The sequence below is a fragment of the Plecotus auritus genome (genome assembly GCF_963455305.1).
Source record: "Plecotus auritus genome assembly, chromosome: 11".
Lineage (NCBI taxonomy): Eukaryota > Metazoa > Chordata > Mammalia > Chiroptera > Vespertilionidae > Plecotus > Plecotus auritus.
The window spans coordinates 18317823-18339486 of NC_137777.1; the positions used below are offsets into that span (position 1 = coordinate 18317823).

Consider the following 21664-nt stretch of genomic DNA (forward strand, 5'->3'; position numbering starts at 1 on the left):
TGACCACCACATGATAAAAGTGGATTTAGAGCCGAAACCGGTTTGGCTCAGCGGATAGAGCGTCGGCCTGCGGACTGAAAGGTCCCAGGTTCGATTCCGGTCAAGGGCATGTACCTTGGTTGCGGGCACATCCCCAGTGGGAGGTGTGCAGGAGGCAGCTGATCGATGTTTCTCTCTCATCGATGTTTCTAGCTCTCTATCCCTCTTCCTTCCTCTCTGTGAAATATCAATAAAAATAAAATTAAAAAAAAAGTGGATTTAGAACTAGTCATAAAGGAAGGTAGCTATTTGGGTGATAAAATTTGACTTACCAAAGTAAAAATCCTGGCCCAAATATTTTTTCTAGATTTCCTTTACCCAAAATTCTATAACAGTTTCTGAAGACCCCTCTATATTTACCTTTCCCTGAGAACAGTTATTTGGAAAAGTGATGGGAATTGTAACATGGTCAAGTTCCCATCATCTCTATTTCATTCCTGCTTATTTTTATTTGGCCTCAGTGTAGATATACCTATTTTTCTTTAATAAAATTACTTTGATTATAAAAGAGGCACATGCTCATATTGTATAATAAGTACAATAGGCATAAAAAATACAATGCAAAATATATTTTTCAACTCCACCATTAAAAATGAACCCTGTGAATGGTATGGGTGTGTTTCTCGTACATGGTTTTATGCATGTATTTACAAATACATACCCACCCCTCCAATACCCACTATCCTCACACAAAGTCAGGCTGTAATAAATGTAGAGCTTTTCTAAAATGAGGACAAGGACAGTATCTATGTACAGAGTTGCGAGGTTCAGATAAGGTAACACCTTTAAAGTGTCTGTCCCAGCCCTGGCTGGTGTGGCTCAATTGCTTGGGTGTTGTCCAGTGCACTGAAAGGTTGCCAGTTCGATTCCTGGTCAGGGCACATAATGTCTGGGTTATGGGCTCCATCCCCAGTAGGGAGTGTGAAGGAGGCAGACAATCGATGTTGCTCTGTCATGATGTTTTCTCCCTCTCCCTTCCTCTCTCTCTAAAAAATCAATAAAAATATATTTAAAAAAATAAAAATAGTGTCTGTCCCAGACTTAGTACATATAAATGCTCAAAAAATATTAGCTATTATTTTTATTGCCATAATTATTTAGGTATATAAATGTATTCACTCAACATCTTGTACACATTTCTCCTGTGAAAATATGATTTTAACAGCTACAGCTGTGGTCTCACTGAAGACATGGCCTTTTATCAGACAATTCTGGGCTGAAGTGTCTGCCGATTCTGCCACTTACTACTTGTGGGACCTTGTGTGTGGTTCCCTTGTTCAAAGCTGTGGATAATATTGTTTCTCAGAGGTTTTCTTTTTAGAATTAGAGATCATGTGTGCAAGGTATCATAGTAAATACCAAATAATATCTATTGTTTCCAATGTTCCTGCTATGATAATTACAATGAATATGTATATTGATTTTTCCTTCTTTTGAATTATTTCCTTGGGAATGATTCCTAGAAGTAACATTGCTGAGTCCAGGAGTATAAAAAATTATTTATGTTTGTTGTATTTACTGTTATGTTATTTTCCAATAAGTTTCAACCAACACATAATGTAATACGCAAAGCACCTCATATATTTAAAAATGTTCCTATACCTGATTCATTCAAGTCCAAATCCTATGCTCATCAGTTAAGAAGGGGAGAATCTGGGATGGATTTTATTGCAGGAATTCCAAACTGTTGGGAATTGGACAGATGCTACTAACTCATTTTACATTTGGGAGACCACCAGTCAGCCGTGTTCAATAACAGCTTTCAGAAACATCTGGATTTAAACTTACAGCCTAAACATGACAGGTTAAGTAGTATACATATAGTTACAAAACAGCTCCATATCTTGATTCTCACAAATCTGAATTCACTGAGACTTTTACAATTTTTAAATGATTGAAAAAATTGCAAACAATGTAAGCATGAAGACTCACATAAACTATAGAGTAATCATTTTAGTATTATGGACTTCTGGTGGAGCTGGAGTTTAGAAAGTCTCAGCAGATTTTTACAAATACTATTTTGAAGGTATAAAAATCCTTACTAGTAACTATTTTACTCAAAGGAGTGCAAATATATATGCAGTTTTCAATTTGCATTTACTGAATCTTCATTTATGTGAAACAAATAGTAGAGAAAGGTAGTAAATATATTGGCTTAAAAACCTGCACTCATGACATTCTCCCCATGTCATAAGCCTGACCAGAATGCTAGCTCCTAGAAGGCAGAGCTCACATCTAATATACTGCTCTTCGGTGATTACTACAGTGATCGGAACCATAGTAAGCCTGCACCAATGCTTAAATAAATGGTGACGGTTCCAGTCAGTATTGGTGCTTTAATATACTATCTCCAGATTTAGTGGCTGTAACAACCATTCAATTGTGCTTATGAGGTACACAGACTTTATGTATCAGGATTTCAGACAAGGTACAGTGAGGGTCAGTTGTTTCTACTCCATGGTGCCTGAGACTTTACATCTGGAGGTAATGAAGTGAGTAGGGGCTGGAATCATCAGAAGGCTCATTCACTCACTTGTCTAGAGCCTGGGCTAGAATGACTCAAAAAATGTGGACTCCCTAACCAGAGCCCTTACCTAACCTATATGTGGCCTCTCCATGTGGCTTGATTTCCTCACAACACAGTAGCCTCAAGGCAGATGGATTTCTGACATGGCAGATCAGAACTCCAAGCCCGAGTATTGTGATGAACAAGAAGGAAACTGAATTGCCTTTTAGGACCCAGACAGTTTCAAAGGGAAGGGAATTTTTTATGGGATGAAGGTATATAAGACATAACATTATTTATGACATAGATAAATAGCTTATAAATAGATAAATATACACATAATCCTTCCTATATAATAAAGAGGTAATATGCAAATTGACCATCACGTCCTCACAAGATGGCTGCCTACAACCAGGCTGGCAGGGGGGATAGTGAGGGATGACCAAACGACTGAACAAGCGGGCTGCGTGGGGTGACCTGGCCAGCAAGGGGGGCGGGCAGTTGAGGGTGGCCAGGCTGGCAGAGGAGGCAGTTAGGGGTGGCCAGGCTGGCAGGGGAGGCAGTAAGAGGCAACCAGGCCAGCGGGAGGGGGGGCACAGTTAGGGGTGACTAGGCCGGCAGGGGGTGCAGTTGGGGGGCAACCAGGCCAGCAAGGGGGGGGGCAGTTAGAGGCAACCAGGCCAGCAGGGGGGGCAGTTGGGGGCGACCAGGCTGGCAGGGGGGGTAGTAATGGGTGACCAGGCTAGTGGGGGGGACAATTAGGAGTGACCAAGCCAGTAGGGAGGGGGCAGTTGGGGATGACCTGGCCGGCAGCAGGGGGCAGTTAGGGGCAACCAGGCCAGCAGGGGGGAGGTGCAGTTAGGGGCGATCAGGCCAGCAGGGGGGGCAGTTAGGGGCGATCAGGCAGGCAGGCAGATGAGCAATTAGGAGCCAGCAGTCCAGGATTGTGAGAGGGATGTCCGAGGGGTCCCGGATTAGAGAGGGTGCAGGCTGGGCTGAGGGGAACCCCTCCCCCCATGAATGAATTTCGTGCACCAGGCCTCTAGTACTATAATAACCATCTTTAGAAAACACAACCAACAATTACCCCCTAGTCCTATTTTCTATGTATTTAACTTACACTCTTTCCACCTTGTTAAATTTAAAAATAGCATGTTCTGCCCTAGCCGGTTTGGCTCAGTGGATAGAGTGTCAGCCTGTGAACTGAAAGGTCCCAGGTTCGATTCCAGTCAAGGGCACATGCCTGGTTTGTGGGCTTGATCCCCAGTGGGGGACTTTCAGGAGGCAGCCAATCAATGATTCTCTCTCATCATGAATGTTTCTATCTTTCTCTCCCTATTCCTTCCTCTCTGGAATCAATAAAAATATATTTTAAAAAATAAAAATTGCATTTTCTTTGCATAGGTTTAATACCCAAACATGGTGAGGAATGTTTTGGTTCTAAATTTAAAAACTATACATATTTTTAAAAAATTATACCTTTCTTAAAAAATTCTGAAACACCCCCACTGAGTGGACAGGTAAAACTGGTGTGTCTTCCTGGTAGAAATCATCCAGGCCATTAATTTTTCAATAGCCCAGCAACCACAGAGGGACCAAGCAAAATTTACCTCATTTTCCATAGGAGATATTTTGTATTTGAACAAAAAAGAAATTCTCAAAATATTTGGTAAATTATTTGATACATAAGCAATTTTAAATATGCTTATAAAATGTATTTGAATTTTTTAGCTACCTATAATATATTTTTGGCCATGACTTTCCAAATTAGATCCAGCAGAAGATGTTTCATACAGTAGAATAATATATAGGGATAGCTCATGCTCAGGATAATTCATTTCCATAGTGACCTTTTCCCCTGCAAATAGCACAAGTTTGATTTGTGAACTCAAAGCATGTGAGCTTCAGTCCCATGTGAGTCATAATGGTCACAAAATAAAGAATTCCCCTTTCACTATGACATAGAGGCTTCTTAGCTATTCTACGTAATCAATTCTCAGTTAAGAGCTTTGCTGAGAGTTGAATGTGGGATTCCCACTTCTATTGTTAACTTTAATCATCTATTTGAACTAGTCTCTTTAGTTCATTAGTTTATCTTGACTGTCAGTAGGAGACAATGACTGTTTCACTTTTAAAAGGGTATATTAATTTTCTGTTCTTTTTTCTAAGCATAAACCTGGGATGAATGATCAATGATTACTTTCATATACTTAACTAAAATAAAGCAAAGTAAAAAATACATATGGCATATGGTTATTTTCCCATAAATACTACAAAGAGAACCTGGATTAATCAATGTTGAATTATTAATAAACTGATTATGTTTTTTCACTATTTGGTCTTTAACTGAAAGAAATACAACCTAGCACTATAACTTATAAACAAAAATGCACATAAACTAGTTTAAAATATTATCTTCACTCATATAATCAATATCAGGGCAACTTCGACTAAGTTTGTGTAAGCAACTCACTTACTTGAAAAAAAAATAAAGTAAAAACAGCAATTAATCATTAGCCTCTGACATTTTTTAAAGTTTAAATAAAAATTTACATCCAGTCAGGAATGAGGCTAAGAAATAGTTGTCTGAAGAACAGTAGCTTTCTTACAGCAATTTTTACTAATGTATGGAAAATTAGTCTAATCTCCAAAGGTTATTTATTCTGGATAGATTCTCCAAAAACTTAGAGGAAAGCATCATTCATTTGAACCTCTTCCTCACGCTTCATCAATTAAAATGTGCTTTAATTTGTGAAGGAAAAGTGAAAGAGGCATGAACATGAAGAGCTTAAATTTAACACTCAGAATGCCTGGGTTCAAATTCTAAACCTGTCTCAGAGTAAATATGGAACCTTTTAAAACATTTGATTTCACTGGTCCTCAGTTTTTATCCATAAAATGGATATGATGATACCTAACATTTATAAAAATATATGTGCTTATTTGTTTGGATGATGATACTACTTAACCAAGGTAGACTTATTAATACTCTATCTGTTACTAAACACCTTTCTTAAAATAGAATGTCATTTTCATACCTGCTTTAGTAACAGAACATCCTATACCCATTTTCATCTTCGCAGATAAATTGATTTATTCCATACACAAATCAAGAGCACTTATGTTGTTTGGAAATGTGGTTATATTATATAAATTGTATGACTTATTTATTTACACAATTATCTAATTATGTGATAATTTACATTTCTCTATTTAAAAATTAGGAATATGACTTATATATATTGATTACCTAAAATCTCAAGCTAGAATATTCACTTAGAACAGAATTCATTGTTAAGGTAGACTTATTAATACTCTATCTGTTACTAATACTCTGGGAGAGGGGCAGAGGAAGAGGGTCCTGCAGGGCTCAATGAATTCAGCATAACCTAAGTGTCACAATCACACCATAATTGTGTATCCACATAAAGTACAAATTATACAACTGAATATAGGAATTCACATCTGTAAATATTTATTTACTATTTTGTCAGCTAGCTCTTGAGAGGAGATGAAAAGTATCAGATACAATAGATGAAAGATGAACAATATGGAGGGGATAAAGAAAGAAACCCTTCAAATGAGAAAGGTATATTAACAATAGTTTCTTACAAATTGTGGAAAGGTCCTTATTATTCAGCATTAGCACTAGAATCCTTCAGACCACTTCACTGACCAAAATGTTGCCCCAAATAGTTTGAGCACCATAGCATGCATTTATTCATGTATATATCCTACCACTGCATATGAGGCACCTACAACATTGGCATGATGTATACCACTGACCTCAGGTTCCTTGGAGAATACAGGTCAAGCAAGTGGATACAAATTGAGTTGGGTTTTTGTGTTTGTTTTTCCTATGTTTTATTCTGTCCCACTAGGCAAAGGTGGATGATAAGTATATCTGAATTCTGTTTTGTACCCATCTGTTTTGTCCGCTCTTCTCTTGAGGACTCCATGAAGAAGAATGGCCAAAGGGAAGTTAGGGTAGCCTGAAGTCTTTCCACCTCATACAACTGATACCTAGCTATGAAGGTAGCAACCCTCGAAACCTAGGCATCTGAGTGTTCAGGCCTCTGAGATCAGGAAGAAAGAGAAGAAGAGCTGTCACAACTGCTTGCAAGTAGCAGTGTTTGCCTTTGGGCCAAAATACCAGAAATACTTTAATTAATAGGGACAATGATATATAAAATAGGAAGTGAGATAAGAGGTCATTGCCTGAGAAAACAAGGCGCTTCTTCTCATTTTTACAACTCTGTGAATGACCCACAAAAGAAAGTGCATGCAAATAATATTTTAAGTTCCAGGATCTGCTTTTGCTTTTCCAAGAAGGATTGCCCACAGATAAATCCAAGAGGGAGGTCATTAAATTGAACGGAAGACATTTAGAATAGGCTGCTTCACCCCATGTAAAGCAATTGTAAGCTTTTCTTTGTGTTTTTAGAAGTTTTTAGATAAATAGTCAGATTCAATTAAGCTCTGTAACTTCAAGAGAAGGTACTTCTAAGAAGATAGGCGGGAGGGACTGCAGAGGAGGGACTGCAGACTTGGGATTCCTCTATTTGTTACCAGACCTGTGGGAGGGCAGAGAGAATTGGGCTATTGTGCTTCAATCAGCAGCATAACCTAAGTGTCACAGTCAATTTAACCATGGAGCTTTAGAGTTGGGATGGGGACAAATGGCTGTCTGAAACAGAACTTGAAAAGGGGGCAATTCATTTAGTATGAAAGAATTAAGGGTTTAGATGCAAAGACTACTACGGAAAAAAAATTTAAGTAGACTTAAGGTTTGAAGATTGCCAAGAAGGGACAGTAAAAGTTGCAGTAGCTAATCCCATGCTTGGTTAAGAGCATACTAGTAGGTCATTGAGCCAGACTAATGGGAATTGGATGCTGGCCCTAACACTTAGTTACAGGGTAATACTGGGCAAGTTACTTTCCCTCTCTCTGCCTCGGTTTCCTCATTTGCCATGTGGAAAAATTATACTATTATCTATCTCATATTGACTTTTGAAAGTATTTAATAAATTAATATACATAAAGTCTTCCAAAGAGCCTGAGAGTTAGTAAAAGTGCTCATTTAACTATTACTATAACCCAGAACTGCCCCCAGGAATAAGTAATACTTAGTTAACATTTTCTATGTGATGGAACTCATACAAAGTAATTTACAGGAATCATGCTTACTCTTAACAAACACCTAATGATGTAAGTACTATTACTACCTCAATTTTACTGGTAATGAAGGTGGAGCACTGAGAAGTTAAGGAACTTGCCCAAGGTCACACAGCAAGGAAGTGGTGCTGTCAAGATTCAAATCCAGACAGTCTGGCTCTAGCAACACACTTGGTCATTATTTGGTATTGTCTTTAGACTTGACATAGGAAATAGTGAACACAAACAGTACATTTGCTTTCAAATCTATTTCAGTGGGTTTAGGTTTCTCAACAACAGAGGCTGAAAGTAGATTCATCGTCATCTCCCAGGACCTAGTTGACCACCTTGCATGCAGTGCATATTAAATTAGATAACTGGCTAATTGGCTGCCTGTCCTTTGTTAATGGCAGGTGCTTAGCTCCTTGACTTGTGCCTGTATCCTAAATTCCCCTGATGGAACTCACTGCCATCTCTCCTGACACTGCTATAATCTCATGGCCCCTCACTGTGCCCACCCCCCAGCCTCCAATAAAGGGAGGCTGTTATTTGCTTTCCCTCTTGTCCATCTTCTTTCTAGCCCTTCCACTCCATGGACAGTATAAGGAGGATCTGAAAATGAAACCAGAGGAGAGAAGAGGAATGAAAAGGAGAGGCCAGCTTGGAAATAGAGTCCCCTGAGTCCTTTAGTCTTTCCAGTTCTGAGGACATCTTGCCACCTCTCATTTCTAGTTTTCGAGTCTCCAAAATGTCCAAAGTGCAGGATGGGCAAACTGGCATTTGAAAAGAGCAGGCCCTTGGAAAGCCAGAAAAAAAATTACAACTTTCATTTCTAAAAGAATAAGAAATTCATATAAGCCCTGCTTTTGGAGCTTTCACTCCATCAGTATATCATGCATTATTCATCTCCTAAAGAAAGAGAAATAATAACATTGTTCTCTTTTAGCACACTGTCATATGTTGAAGCTTAGATGTGTTTGGGAAAATAGATTCAAAGATGATTTTATCTAGTCTTAACTAAATTAACCTTCACAGTCCAGACCAGTATCTTAAAAAATGAATAATCAGCATGTACGAACAAGAAAATGGGATTCTGAGATTCCTATTCCTGGTGTCACATGCTAGTAGTAAAAACAAAGATTAGCTAAGAAAATCTAACAAGAATCTTTACAATTCTGAAAACAAAATTTTCAAATACAAAATTCAGAAAATATCAAAATGCCTACTTAAAATTCAGATTTCCTTTCACTATCCTTAACAATGAATTCTGTTCTAAGTGAATATTCTAGCTTGAGATTTTAGGTAATCAATATATATAAGTCATATTCCTAATTTTTAAATAGAGAAATGTAAATTATCACATAATTAGATAATTGTGTAAATAAATAAGTCATACAATTTGCCACTAATTATCCAAGAGTTGTCTATTACCTTAACATGTTTGGGTCATATCAAATATGGATGGGCCGCACCACATTTAAGAGTCTAAACAACCAGTATTTTTGTAAGTTACACATTAATATTCTTAAACTTCTTTGTATATGGCAGACTTGGACATTCTTATATCATCTGGCCAACAAATATTCCAACATCAAGTGTTATGTTTCTTTTTGCCCACCAGATTGGTTTTGGCAGCTTTACCTACCTAATACATGATTATCTGAAAGTTTTATTGCAGCCATTTAGAAAGGGTATTCCTTTGAACACACAGAGTCCCTTGAGGTTGCCTCTGGGAGAGGGGCAGAGGAAGAGGGTCCTGCAGGGCTCACTCCACTTCTCCTCCACCCCCTTCATTTGCATCTAGATTACATATTAAGCTTCTGCCTAATAATTTGCTTAAAAATAGTGTCCCACTAGTAAGAAATATTTTAAATTCATTACTTCATTTTTTTCAAATATAAGGTGGAGCAAAAGTAAGTTTACTTTGCATGAATACATGAAACAGAGTTTATTCTTACATTATTTTTATGATATCATTTTCCATACAAACAACTGTAAACCTACTTTTACCATGCCCTGTATATTAAAACTTCACTGTTTTATTAACATTTTTAAAGTTATAAATATTCAATGTATTCAGTACATTATTTGTTTATTGCATAAATATTAACACTACTGCTTATGGTAGTTCTGTTCTTGTTATTTAAAACTGAGTAAATTTGGAAAACACAGAAAAGACCGATGATATAAGTAATAAGGATATAATTCTCACCTCTTATATCTGTGCAACTGAGACAAAGTGGAAGCAAGTTCTGTGGTTGCAGCAAATCTTTAGTTACAATAAATACCCATTGGATCTTAGTCATTTGTACATGAATAGTGAAGATATTATTTTTTATAAAATCTTGGAACTATCTTTAAAAGTTTAGGAGTGAAATATTATTTAGGATTTTCTTGAAATAGAAACCCTCCAATAACCTTTAGGGTTTAGTATGATAATTCAACTCACCTCATTTTCATTAACAAAATAGAAACTACTGATAGTCTACCCAATGAGCTAAACTACAGATGTCACTAATCTTTAAAATACACTATCATCCAAAGTTATCATTAGCCATTCCATAGAAATATATGGTAAGTTTACCTATTTGATACCAGTGAGTTTGGAGGTATATATTATTAATGATTTTGGATATTCACATTACACTTGCATTTCATTAATATTTCAGCTACTGATTTACTTTAGACACAGCTTTGATGCTTGAGCTAATTAACATGCTCTTTCAATAGTTCCACACAAACTTAGAAAATACTTGACAATGTAGACCTATAGTAATTGACCTGTATAGTCATGTAGTATATACATAAGCAATTAATATTTATTACATTTATTTTACTCTACATTCTTCAATACATACTATCAAAAGAAAAGATCTACAGATGCCCAAATATATTACTGATGAAGTTATTAGCTACCAGTAGGGTTGTATCTGGCTTTATATAATTTATATCACTTTCTCTGTTAAATATTGCCTTTTTGGTTGCAGCTCATTTGGAAAGGCAACTAAGACCAAAAAAGTCTCAAAACCTCTCACTTCTAATATTTCCATGTATGAATTAGAGAAGATTGCTTGGGTAGAGAGCCTCCAAATATAAAGAAAAGATAATCCACAGAATGTTTCGTTCTTTAGAAACCTCTTTGATGAGGGAGGGGGCACATCTTTTGAACATTTGTAAAGAGATTTAAACACTAAGACTCTCTCTCCCTCAGACCATGGGGACAAGACCAAAGTGGGTTTGGAACTTCCTAATGTCACAGCAAACAATAATCTTGTACTGGAACAAAAGGCAAGGATGACTCAGAATGTAATTGGGGTTGTACATCTAAGCAAATGACACAATATAACTTGTGGTATTTAAAAAAGAAAGGAAGAACACAAGGTCCAGGAAAAGACTGCTAACTTTTCCGCACAGAGACAAGACCAGGGCAGAGTAAAAACAAACCCTCCTTAATTAGCAAATTATATAGCACAGAGCTGATAAACCTCCGTGTTTTGTAGTGAGCAACCCACTTGTCGCTCCTCCCTCTCCTCATCTACACAAGTGGGAATACTTGCAATGTTTATATCTAAACAAATGAGAGAGGAAGAACAATTTTCTAAATGGACTGAATGTCAAAGGCTGAGCCAAAGTCCAATACCTATGAAAATAGAAGGCCTCCGATATTTTGTCAACATTCCTGCTGATGCCACAACCAACAGGATGAAACAGGCACATAAAGCAGAGATCCTGGCACCCATCCTTGTTTATCCAGAGGCTGCTGCTCCATCCTGGTACTCAGGTGCTTCTCCTTTTTAGCATGTGTCTGCTTTCAGAATATTTCTGTATTCACATGATGATGGACAGGGGAAAGAAAAGACACGAAATTTCCCTGCCTGTACCACTCTAAAATGTCACCTCACAGCATGTCAGTACCAAGCCAAGAAATAGCTTAGTCAGGCTCTCTGCCAACTGGCATGGACCTGAATATTACTTGGCCTCCTGGAGGGCAATCTTTTTTCCCACAAAACAAACCTCACAATTTACCTTGCAATGGTCCTAATGTTAATACCATGTACCTTTTGTGATATAGAACAGAAATGAGCAAACATTTTCTTTAAAAGGCTTGATATCACATTTTAGGTTCTGTGGGCCATATGGTTTCTGTTGCAAATCTTCAACTCTGTCTTTGTATGAAGAAAGTAGCCATTGACAATATATAAGGAAATGGGTGTGGCTGTTTCAATAAAATTTTATTTGAAACACAGGTTTTAGCTGAAGGGCCATAGTGTGCTGACCCTTGATAGAGAGGATGGTAACTCAGAAGATAAATTAAAATTTCTCCTATTTACACAGTTGTTGCAAGGAAATGTATAAAATATAGTTGGGTCTCATTTTCATACATATATTCAATTATAGTCAAAATTTGCCTATGGAATTGATTCATTAAGAAAGGTATTTTTTCCAACTATGTTCCAGGCATTGTGTTAGAAAAGTAGATATGATATAAAAAATAATAAATAAGATAACAAATACAAACTGGTGAATAAAACAGGCACAGACTACCTCAGAGATTGTAGTGTATGGGAGAATATACCCTGCGAGTGTTTAATGAGGTCCTATTTTGTGTCATGCACTCCTCTAGGAGTGAGGTATACTACAGGGAACAAGACAGATAAGGAACCCTTGTGGCATTTACATTCTTAGTAGAGGAAAACATCCTATATAATAAAAGGCTAATATGCAAATAGACCGAACAATCAAACAACCAGTCGCTGTGACGTGCGCTGACCACCAGGGGGCGTGTGCGGAACATGATGGGAGTTGGCAGCTGGTGACAGAGCATGGAACATGGCGGGTGGCAGCCGCAGCGGGATGGTGGAGCAGGTGAGCGGGGTGCCAGACCAAGGCGGGGCAAGCTGTCATAGGGGCAAGCCTTTAGTGGTTACTGAAAATTCTTTGCTCCCACACACTGCGGTCCCACTTGGCACTTGCATCTGCTGCTGACACTGGCCCTGCTCGCACCCGCTACTGGTGCCAGAGCCGCCGCTCCCACCCACAGCCGGCGCACAGTGCCAGCTCCAATCGTTCAGCGCCGTCAGCAGGTGCTAGCAGCGGCTGCTGGCTCTCATTGCCCCTCAGGGCTTCTCCACCTCCCCCTGAGGGGCGATTGGGGCTGGCAGCCACCGCTTGTACCCACTGCCGACCATGGCCCCAGTCACACCCGCTGCTGGCACCAGAGCTGCCGCTCGCACCCGCAGTCGGTGCCAGAGCCGCCACTCACACCCACTGCCAGCACCCGGCACCGGTCCCAATCGCTCAGCATCGTCAGTGGGTACGAGCGCCAGCTGCCAACCCTGATCGCCCTTGAGGGCTTCTCCACCTCCCCCTGCTCCTGAGGGACGCTTGCACCACCCGATTGCTCTGCGTTGTCAGCAGATGCAAGCAGGGCCAGCATTGTCAGCGCCTGGGAGCAGAGGAGGCAGGAGTGGGGCTGCTGGTAAACAGGGGACTGGGGGTGGGGTGGGGCGGTGCAGCAGGAGGGGCTGGGTGGGGTGCAGAGGATGGGCTGAGACCCAGCCCTGTGCCCACTGCAGCCTTGTGGACCACATTTCCTTTCAAGGTGCACGAATTTGTGCACTGGGCCCCTAGTAATAAATAATGTGACAAACACTAAGCCATAAAAGGTCAAACAGTGGTAAATGCTACAAAGAAATAATACAGTATAATATGACAGAAAGTCACTTAGCAGAATGGTAGGTAATGGTGCTTAGAAAATACTTCTGAGCAAAGACCTGATATGAAGAGAAAGAGCCACCTATGGCAAGATCAGGGGAACAATTTTCTGAGCTAAGTGAATAGCATGTACAGTCCTTGAGACAGGAATGAGCTAGTCTGTTGGAGAAATAACAAGAAGGCAATTGTCTCTGGAGTGTCTGGAATGAGAAAAAAGGTGGTAGATGATGAATCCAGAAAGAAGTGTGGGAACAGATCCTATAGGGCCTCATGGCAAGAAACTTGGATTTTACTTTTACATAATGAAAATCTGTAGGGAGATTTTAAGGAAAGAATGACACATTCTTATTCATTTTAAATTACACTGAACCCATAATTACATATGAGATAAGTGCTAGTAAAACAAGGTTCAGTGTCAAATGGCACAGTTAGGACTAAAGAAGGGCTGCAGTCACCCACAGTAAAGGATCCATTTGCCATGGTCCTAAAACTGGAGATCTACCAATGGAGACAGATGGGGAGAGGCTTGCTCCTTCCTACAGAGAAATTGAAAAGGCCTTTATAGCTCCAACTGCCCAACTTCTAGGGCCCAGAAAAGTTTTTATATCTTCTTGGATCTTTTTATTCTAATATATTACAAGCAAATAACACCTAACTATTGGTTGAGAAATGAATACAGGGGTATTAACTAATGGTCTCCTATTTGGCTTGAGAAGCAGGGGTTAGTTTTTAAACAATGCTATTTGGGAACATTTCTGCAACTGGATTTAAAAGACAATTACTCCTGTTAACCTTTCTTATAACTGTCATTTTTCCTACCTCTATTCATAAATCATAGGTGTATATTTCCTTCCAGTTTAGTGATAAATTTTTAAAAACATACTTATCAACTATCTGCTCATTTCACACATTCAGGAAGTCTCCCCACATGTGCAAATAAAATATAGAGCATCCTCTCTGGCTCAGAATTGAACAGTCAGCAGCCACCAAAACAATGCACAGATGAGAAGTTCGAGTTACTTAGATTCACATGTGTACATACTGTGTGTAAATATATGCCATTGTTGTATGCAGTAAATGGTTGCCTACTAGTCTGGAAGTAAAAAATTATTTTCCTTCCAAATGAAGATCTAGCTGAAACTCAAGTAACTTAGCACCAAAGATTAAAGCAACTTTAGCATCTGAAAGCAGTTACAAGACCCCTTAACTTGCATTATTTTATACCCAGCACCACACACTTGAGCACTTGATATATATATTTTTTATTTTTAGATTATGATGAGAACAGAGATATTAGCCAGTTAATAAACAAACATCTCAGGAGATATAAAAATGGATAAATAGACATTCACTATACTACTGTCCAAGTAGGAAAAAAGGACTTAAAATACTAAAAATGACATCAACCGCACACATGGAAGTGCAGTTTCAATGTACTATAATAACATTGGAGATCTCAACCGGGAGGGGAGGTGAAGTGTGGGTAGCTTTCCAGAAGAAACTGGCAATAAAGCTGATTCTTAAATAATAATTAAGAGGACAAAATAGAGTGACTATAGAAGTTTTTGAGAGCCTAGGTGATCGGATAAACACAATCTGAATAATTAGTAACTACCTACTCTAAACCCAATTATTGCTTTAAATACTATTAGGACAAAAATAATTGTAGGATGTAGTCCTTGCCTAATTGACACCTCACAATCTATTTAGGGAGGTAAGTGTATATCCAAAACAAAATGTTAATGGTACATAGTAAAGTGTACACTGCAATGCATATGCAATGCATTCATTTGTTCATTCAACAAATATTTATTGTCTATTGACTATGGACCACATACTGCTCTAGAATTGGGGATATGGCAATGGACAAACACAAGGTCACGGGCCTCACAGAGGTCACATTTTAGTGGATACTAGTATGGGTTAATATATGTAATATATGGTTTTAAAAAATCATCATCATCATTAATATGTTTCAGGTAATAACATGCTAAATCCTAATTTTCTGAAGCAAAGAATACAGTACACAAGTAGAGGTTGTTATTAAGTCAAAAAATGCTGTCAAAAAAAATTAGGCAAGCATTCCAGTAAAAGCTTTTACTAAAATATTCTGAATGGCAATTCATAACTACATTTTCCAGAAATAATAATCAATTCATCAATTTTAGGCAGTGTGAAGTATTTATAGTAAATAGAACCTTATCCTCTAAGTCATGTTTCTGACTTAATGTATTTATACTTTCAACCAAAAGAAAGATATCCTTTGGCAAAAGTAAAGCATACTTTCTAAGCATTCCTCCAAGTTCTAGAACATACATGTATTTTTAATCTTAATGTTATAAATATACATGTTTGTGAACTTTTGGATATGGGAGAAAGATAATAATAGTTCAAAAAGTACAAGATGTGGAGAAAACATTAAAACATTAGACATTTCTCTGCTATAGAAAGGTTGAAAGGAATCACACAAAAAAAGTGGCAAAGACACAAAGGCCATTTGTACTTATTGTTGCTATCCTGATATCTGATCACTCTCAGGTATGGAGTGTGGTTTACTAATAATTCTGAAAAGAGCTATATGAAAGAGGAGAGTCATATAACCCAAGTGTTTCACCCAATAAAATGGTGATTTAAAAATTGTTTAAATTTACTGATTTTAGAGAGAGAGAGGAACCAAGAGAAAGAAAAATCAATATGCTGTTCCATTTATTTATGCATTCATTGCCTGTTTCTTGTATGGAGATCAAACCCTCAACTTTGGTGTATCAGGATTATGCTTTAACCAACTGAGCTACTGGACCAGGGCTAACATGGTGATAATTTGAGCATATTATTTATAGTTCTTCCCCATCTGACAAGTAAGAATAATGCTATTAACCTACTTCAAGTTGATGTTAATTAACTAGTTACCAAGGAAAGTTGATCTCTGTGATTCAATTCATCACATCAAGAACCAGTGCCATTAATAGTTAACAGTTCCAGCACTTACAGTGACCACGTATCTTTCCCCCTTGCATACCTTGCTCCTCATCTTGTTTAGTTGCAAGACCAAAAATGATGAGGAATGAGATTTGAGAGTGTATCAGGGGTGACTTGTAGTGACAGCCAGTGTCTTGTGAAGAACTTTTAAAAGAATCCATTCTATCAAACTTCAAGGAAGGTACACCTAGATTAACATAAATTATCATCTAGCTGCATCTAACACTGATAACACACATTCTACATCAAACACTTTCCTGAGAGTGATTCCATGAGCTGCATAATAATCACCGTGCTTTGATTAATTGTTTTGTTGAATAAATGGATGAATTAATTGCACTTAAATACAGATAGTCCCAGTTTCTGCAGTGTATTGCTTCTTATCCTAACTTGGAATCAAAATAGTAGTACAAATTCTAGTACTAAGCATACCAAATGGTTACAGTAAAACGATTTCCATTTGAATTATCAAAATAAATACATTACATGAAATTTGGAACTTGACATGATGAAAACCTCTAATTAAGGGAAACTTATGAGAGCCTTTAGCAAGTTCTTGGCTGAATGCACTTATTTGGTTTCTTGATCCTCAGACCAATTACATTAACAATGACAAAAGATATGCAAATTTAAACAGACAATAGTCAAGCTGCTCTGACTCATACCAACAAGGGTGTTTTCAGCATATATCCAGCTTGATGCACACTAGCAACATTTAGTGTGATAGTTATGCTTGGCTACAATCTGAAAACTATACAATAATCACTGACCAAAAACAATACAAACAAAAATCTAATTTATTTCACACAATAAGTTAACATCTGAAACATGTGAATGATTCAAGCCCAGTAAAATCATGTGTTTACCCTGTCACTGATGAATAATTGCATAGCAACAAAAATATGCATAAATAGGTTTAATTTATTATTTAATTGTATATTTAAGCAAACAAAATATATTTTTGGTAGAATAGCTCATTCAAAACAACCAGGGACTAAACTTCCTTCCCTACCCCTCTCAAAGAATCCAGGCTAATTTAAAATGATTGAATTATCATTAAAAACTATATGGAAAGTATACTGAGAATAGAAATAAGCAATTCAATCAAATTCCTTTGTTTATTATGGAAATAAGTTTTTCCAAAGAAAAAACAGATATTCTATTACGAATGGCTGTTGAAATTTAAGTTACAATTATCAAAAGAGTACAGAATTCTGTTTGCTTCCTATTCTTCTGCCTATTTATCCTTTTTCCCCCCCCCTTGTAGTCCACAATAGAAAGATTAACTGCAATTCTGTCTTTGGAAACTCTAAAACTACAATTTCAGTTAACTTGTCAAATAAAATAACAGTGATCTTAGTTCAGTCCCTAGTGGACAAAAGTAGAATAACTATTACTCGGCATGATTCAGCAAGAGGTGATGTGAGTGTGACCACACAGAAACATAAAAGAGAATTTATCCTTTCCCTTTCTTTTATCTTCTTAAAAGGTTTGCTCTGTTACTTGACTAACTTAAAGAAGACGGAACGGGTTGTATACCTATATATATGCACTAAGTAGATTTTTTGCAAAGATCCCTGGGGGGGTGGAGGGGAGGCTTTTCACAAATAGGGATATTTGCCCCCCTTATAGTAACACAGTTAAATGCACTTGTTATCTGCTGCTTACCTGTTACACATTTTAACAGAGTGAAGAGAGGATGAACTGCAAGAACTGTTTCATATTTTAACAGGCATATTTTCAATAAAACAATTGTAAATGGAATATAGTGAAATACTGAATAAAATATTCCATTTAATTTCTATAAATTGGGATTATATGCATATTCAATATTAACATTCATCTGGATACCTACAATCCCACATGTTACTGTCTGAACTACCATACCCTGAAGGAAAAAAAAAAAAAAAGGCAACTCAGGGATATAGCCAAGATATAGCCTAGCCTACATGTGTCCAGCCCAAATATGCAGGTGCATGCCTTTGGGAATAGCCACCACCGGCTCTATTTCTCCTTTCCTAGTGGGCAACAGCCTCTTCCTGATGCAGTCACATTAAAAGATATCCTCCTGATCTTTTTTCCTCAAAGACAGAAGAAAATATGACAGAAATAAAGAAAAATCAGTCCTCTACTATTCTACTACTTGCTAAAATTTAGTTTCCTTTAGAAACTTATACAATTTCTTCAACCAAATATCACACTTTATATTTAATCTCATTTCATGTTAACTTTACTAGTGGTTGAAAAATAAGTATTTAGTGATAATTTCCCATCCTGGCTGCATAACATTTCCTGGTGTAAAATCTATTTGATCCTAAATTAGTAATATCCTTATTATTTTTTTTGCCAACTTGCTCAAAACGTACTTTCTTTTTTTTAAGTTGGGTTTTGACAGTCAGAAAACTCAAGCTAAATTTTAAGTAAGAGAAAAAAAGAGATGTCACAAAACATGCCATTGCTAGGGACACAAATGGGGTGCCATCATACCTTCCTAAGCTAGCACAAACCTAAAAACCTTGGCTCACCCGTGGAGTCACAGGGAGAAAGCCCTCTTGCATATGCAAACACTGCCCCCCTGGAGCAAAAGGTAAACACACAAACGCTCCCCGAAGGATATCTAAGTTTGCTACAGTGCAAGAACGGAAAAGGCTCCGTGCAATTAGAAACCGAAAGCAACCACTTACTTTTTGCAGCCACTGAGTATAGTTTTCCAGCACATGCTCCAGATGTTGAAGTTTCTGGGAAGAGAAATCCGGTTCCACGTGCGGAGCATCTCTCTGCAGAGCGTTTGTGTTGTACTGGTCTGTCCTACTCTCACGACAGTTCCCGTCATGTTCTGGAAGAATGAAAGTGTAGGCACATTGCCCATATTGAATCCGGCTATATCTTCTCCCACCGTTTTCTGGACTTCGGCGCTGGTTGCTGCACCCTACGTGAGTCAGAATGGCAGCGAGGAAAGCTAAGGAAAGGAAAACTGTCATTGTACTGCCAGCACTCTCTCTCCGTGCCTCTCGCAAAACTTGCTCCTTTCTTCTGACCTTTAAACTACTTCTTTATTTCAGGTAAAACTGCTTGTCTCTGACTTTTTCCCGTTCAAAGAAAGCTTTTGAAGAAGAATCACAGAAAACTAGCCATTTGTTAGCTTTGTTCTAAAATGTTATTTTTTTATTTCACTGTAATGATAGTTTCCTTAGTTAAAACTTGAGATATTTATTGCATAGTAGCTGAGATTTATTGTTTCCTCTCTGTGTAACCGTTCAGCGTGGAGCCTGCCTGAGTCAGCTGCGTGTACATATTCTAGACCCTTTCCTCTACCCTATCTGCTGCAGATCTGCTATTTTCTCCCAGACCTCAGTGAGTTTTATTAAGGTTGAACATCCAAGCCAAGCTGGAAGCAGGCAGCCTTTCACAAGATGACTTGACAGGAATGCATGAGGGTGCCCCTTTGCAAGGATTGCTGATGGCTTGGAGTAGCAGGATCGTCTTACAAATTGGCTAGATGCGCATGACCTCGATCATGTATGGCCCTCCCGCCCCTTCCGCAGACAATTGTCTGGAGCCTTTAGCAGACTCATGGCAAATCAATAAATAGAGCAGTCCACCTTAATACACTTTTAGTGTGCATGCTGACCTACTAACTAGCAAACTAGCAGTATGTTTTTTAAGTGTCTGTTGAATTGGAAAACCCTAAGAAGAAAATTGGCATAGTGTTCAGTGAAATTATTTATGAATGATAAATCTGTATAATTATTAATTTTTAAAAATTTTATTCTTGATCCTGGAGAAAAAGATGAAAAACCATTTTTGAGGATGGTATTCTTTTATTGTATTCACTTAGACTTTTAGGAATTGGAGAAAATTATCAAATTAGCAAAAAAATTTCACAATTTATCACTCAGAGGAATATAGCATGTGCATATTAAGTAGAATGAGTACTTTCTAAGATATGGATTTTAAATGAAACTAGTTCCTGATTAGAATGCAGCCCTGTGTGTTCTGTGTATATAAACTGAGCAACTTCTTTACAAAAACAGTATGGTTACAATTTAAGACAGTGGCCTGAGAATTATTAATTCCTGTGGTATATCCTAATCATATATTTCACAAAGATCTCTTCGGAGTTGCTATGGCTATCTTTACTACTGCTACAGAAGTTCCACATAAATTCTCCTGTGGCTGCATAGACACACTATCTGAGAAAAAAGCATGTATCAGGTGTGCCGATGGGCCGGTAAAGGGCTGTATGGGAGAAATCTCTGTGCCTCTTCTATTAAGTAAAGAACAAACATTATCAGAGGGTGATTTCCCAAATCTAGGGTGTAAACATTCGAACAAAGGGATCAGTAAAACATAAAAAACAGGTGATAATTATAGAATTAACGTTACAGCACTGAGATCTTTACTGTGTGCAGAAAACATGAATTATGAGCAGTGGCTTTCATCAAGAACTGGGAGGGATTTTATGGAATGGAGTTTCTCAACTGCAGTCATGATGTGAAAACAGAAGCCACAGATGTTGACTCATGTCCTGGAAAGGTGGGGGGTTAGAGGTTAGAGATTGGCATGCTGGGAGAAGTTAGAGGAGAGAGCAAAACACATTCCAGAAAGACTGTGATTTACTTGGAAGAAATAAAATGTGCTGAGATGCATCAGTCCTTTCCGCACCAAAAATACAAGTTTCTGATCTGACAGATAAGGAAGCACGTAATACCAAACATAGAAATAAAGTCTTTGAACAGCTTTTGCAGTTTCATCCTGATGTCGTATGTCTCCTGTTGCTGATATGCCACTCACTTGTAATAATAATAGTGACATTTATTAAAAGGTTACTATTTTCCAGGCTTGTGCTAAGCGCTCCTTACACGAAATCTCATTTAATTATTCCAACAAACCTAAGACATGAATAATAAGCTAAACCCCATTTTACTGCTGGGAAAACTGAGTCATAGAAAGGCTAACTGGTCACAACTCACATAACTAGTAAGTAATGATGCCAGTGTTCCTAGCCTATGCTTCTAACCTCCTAGCCAGCCAAAAAGTTTCCCAAAGGGCTCCAGCTGCACTGATTCACAGTTCTAAAGCAGGTTAACTGATGGGACTTAGGAAAAAAAGAACTTATTAGAAACCAGTTTCTGATGCTAAAGTGATTTAATCCTTTTTCTGTACCCAAAAAACACAGGGGGGAAAAAAGTGACAGGTAACCCATATCATCAAGTTTTTAAGGACCCACAAGGATGAAGCAGATGGCAAAGCACAGATTTGACTAAGAAT

The 21664-nt window shown here is 37.9% G+C and overlaps 1 protein-coding gene across 2 annotated transcripts in view; it reads right to left on the minus strand.

Moving 5' to 3' along the window:
• ANGPT1 (angiopoietin 1) overlaps positions 1-19826 on the minus strand; it is a 247304-nt gene extending 227478 nt beyond the window's left edge. The window contains exon 1 of one of the 2 annotated variants that reach the window (XM_080646375.1): positions 19078-19826. In XM_080646375.1, the coding sequence (XP_080502501.1) occupies positions 19078-19374 (297 nt within the window). In that variant the 5' untranslated portion in view covers positions 19375-19826. The remainder of the gene's footprint in view (positions 1-19077) is intronic. The other variant, XM_080646376.1, reaches the window with a different exon arrangement.
• Positions 19827-21664: the final 1838 nt, after the last annotated feature.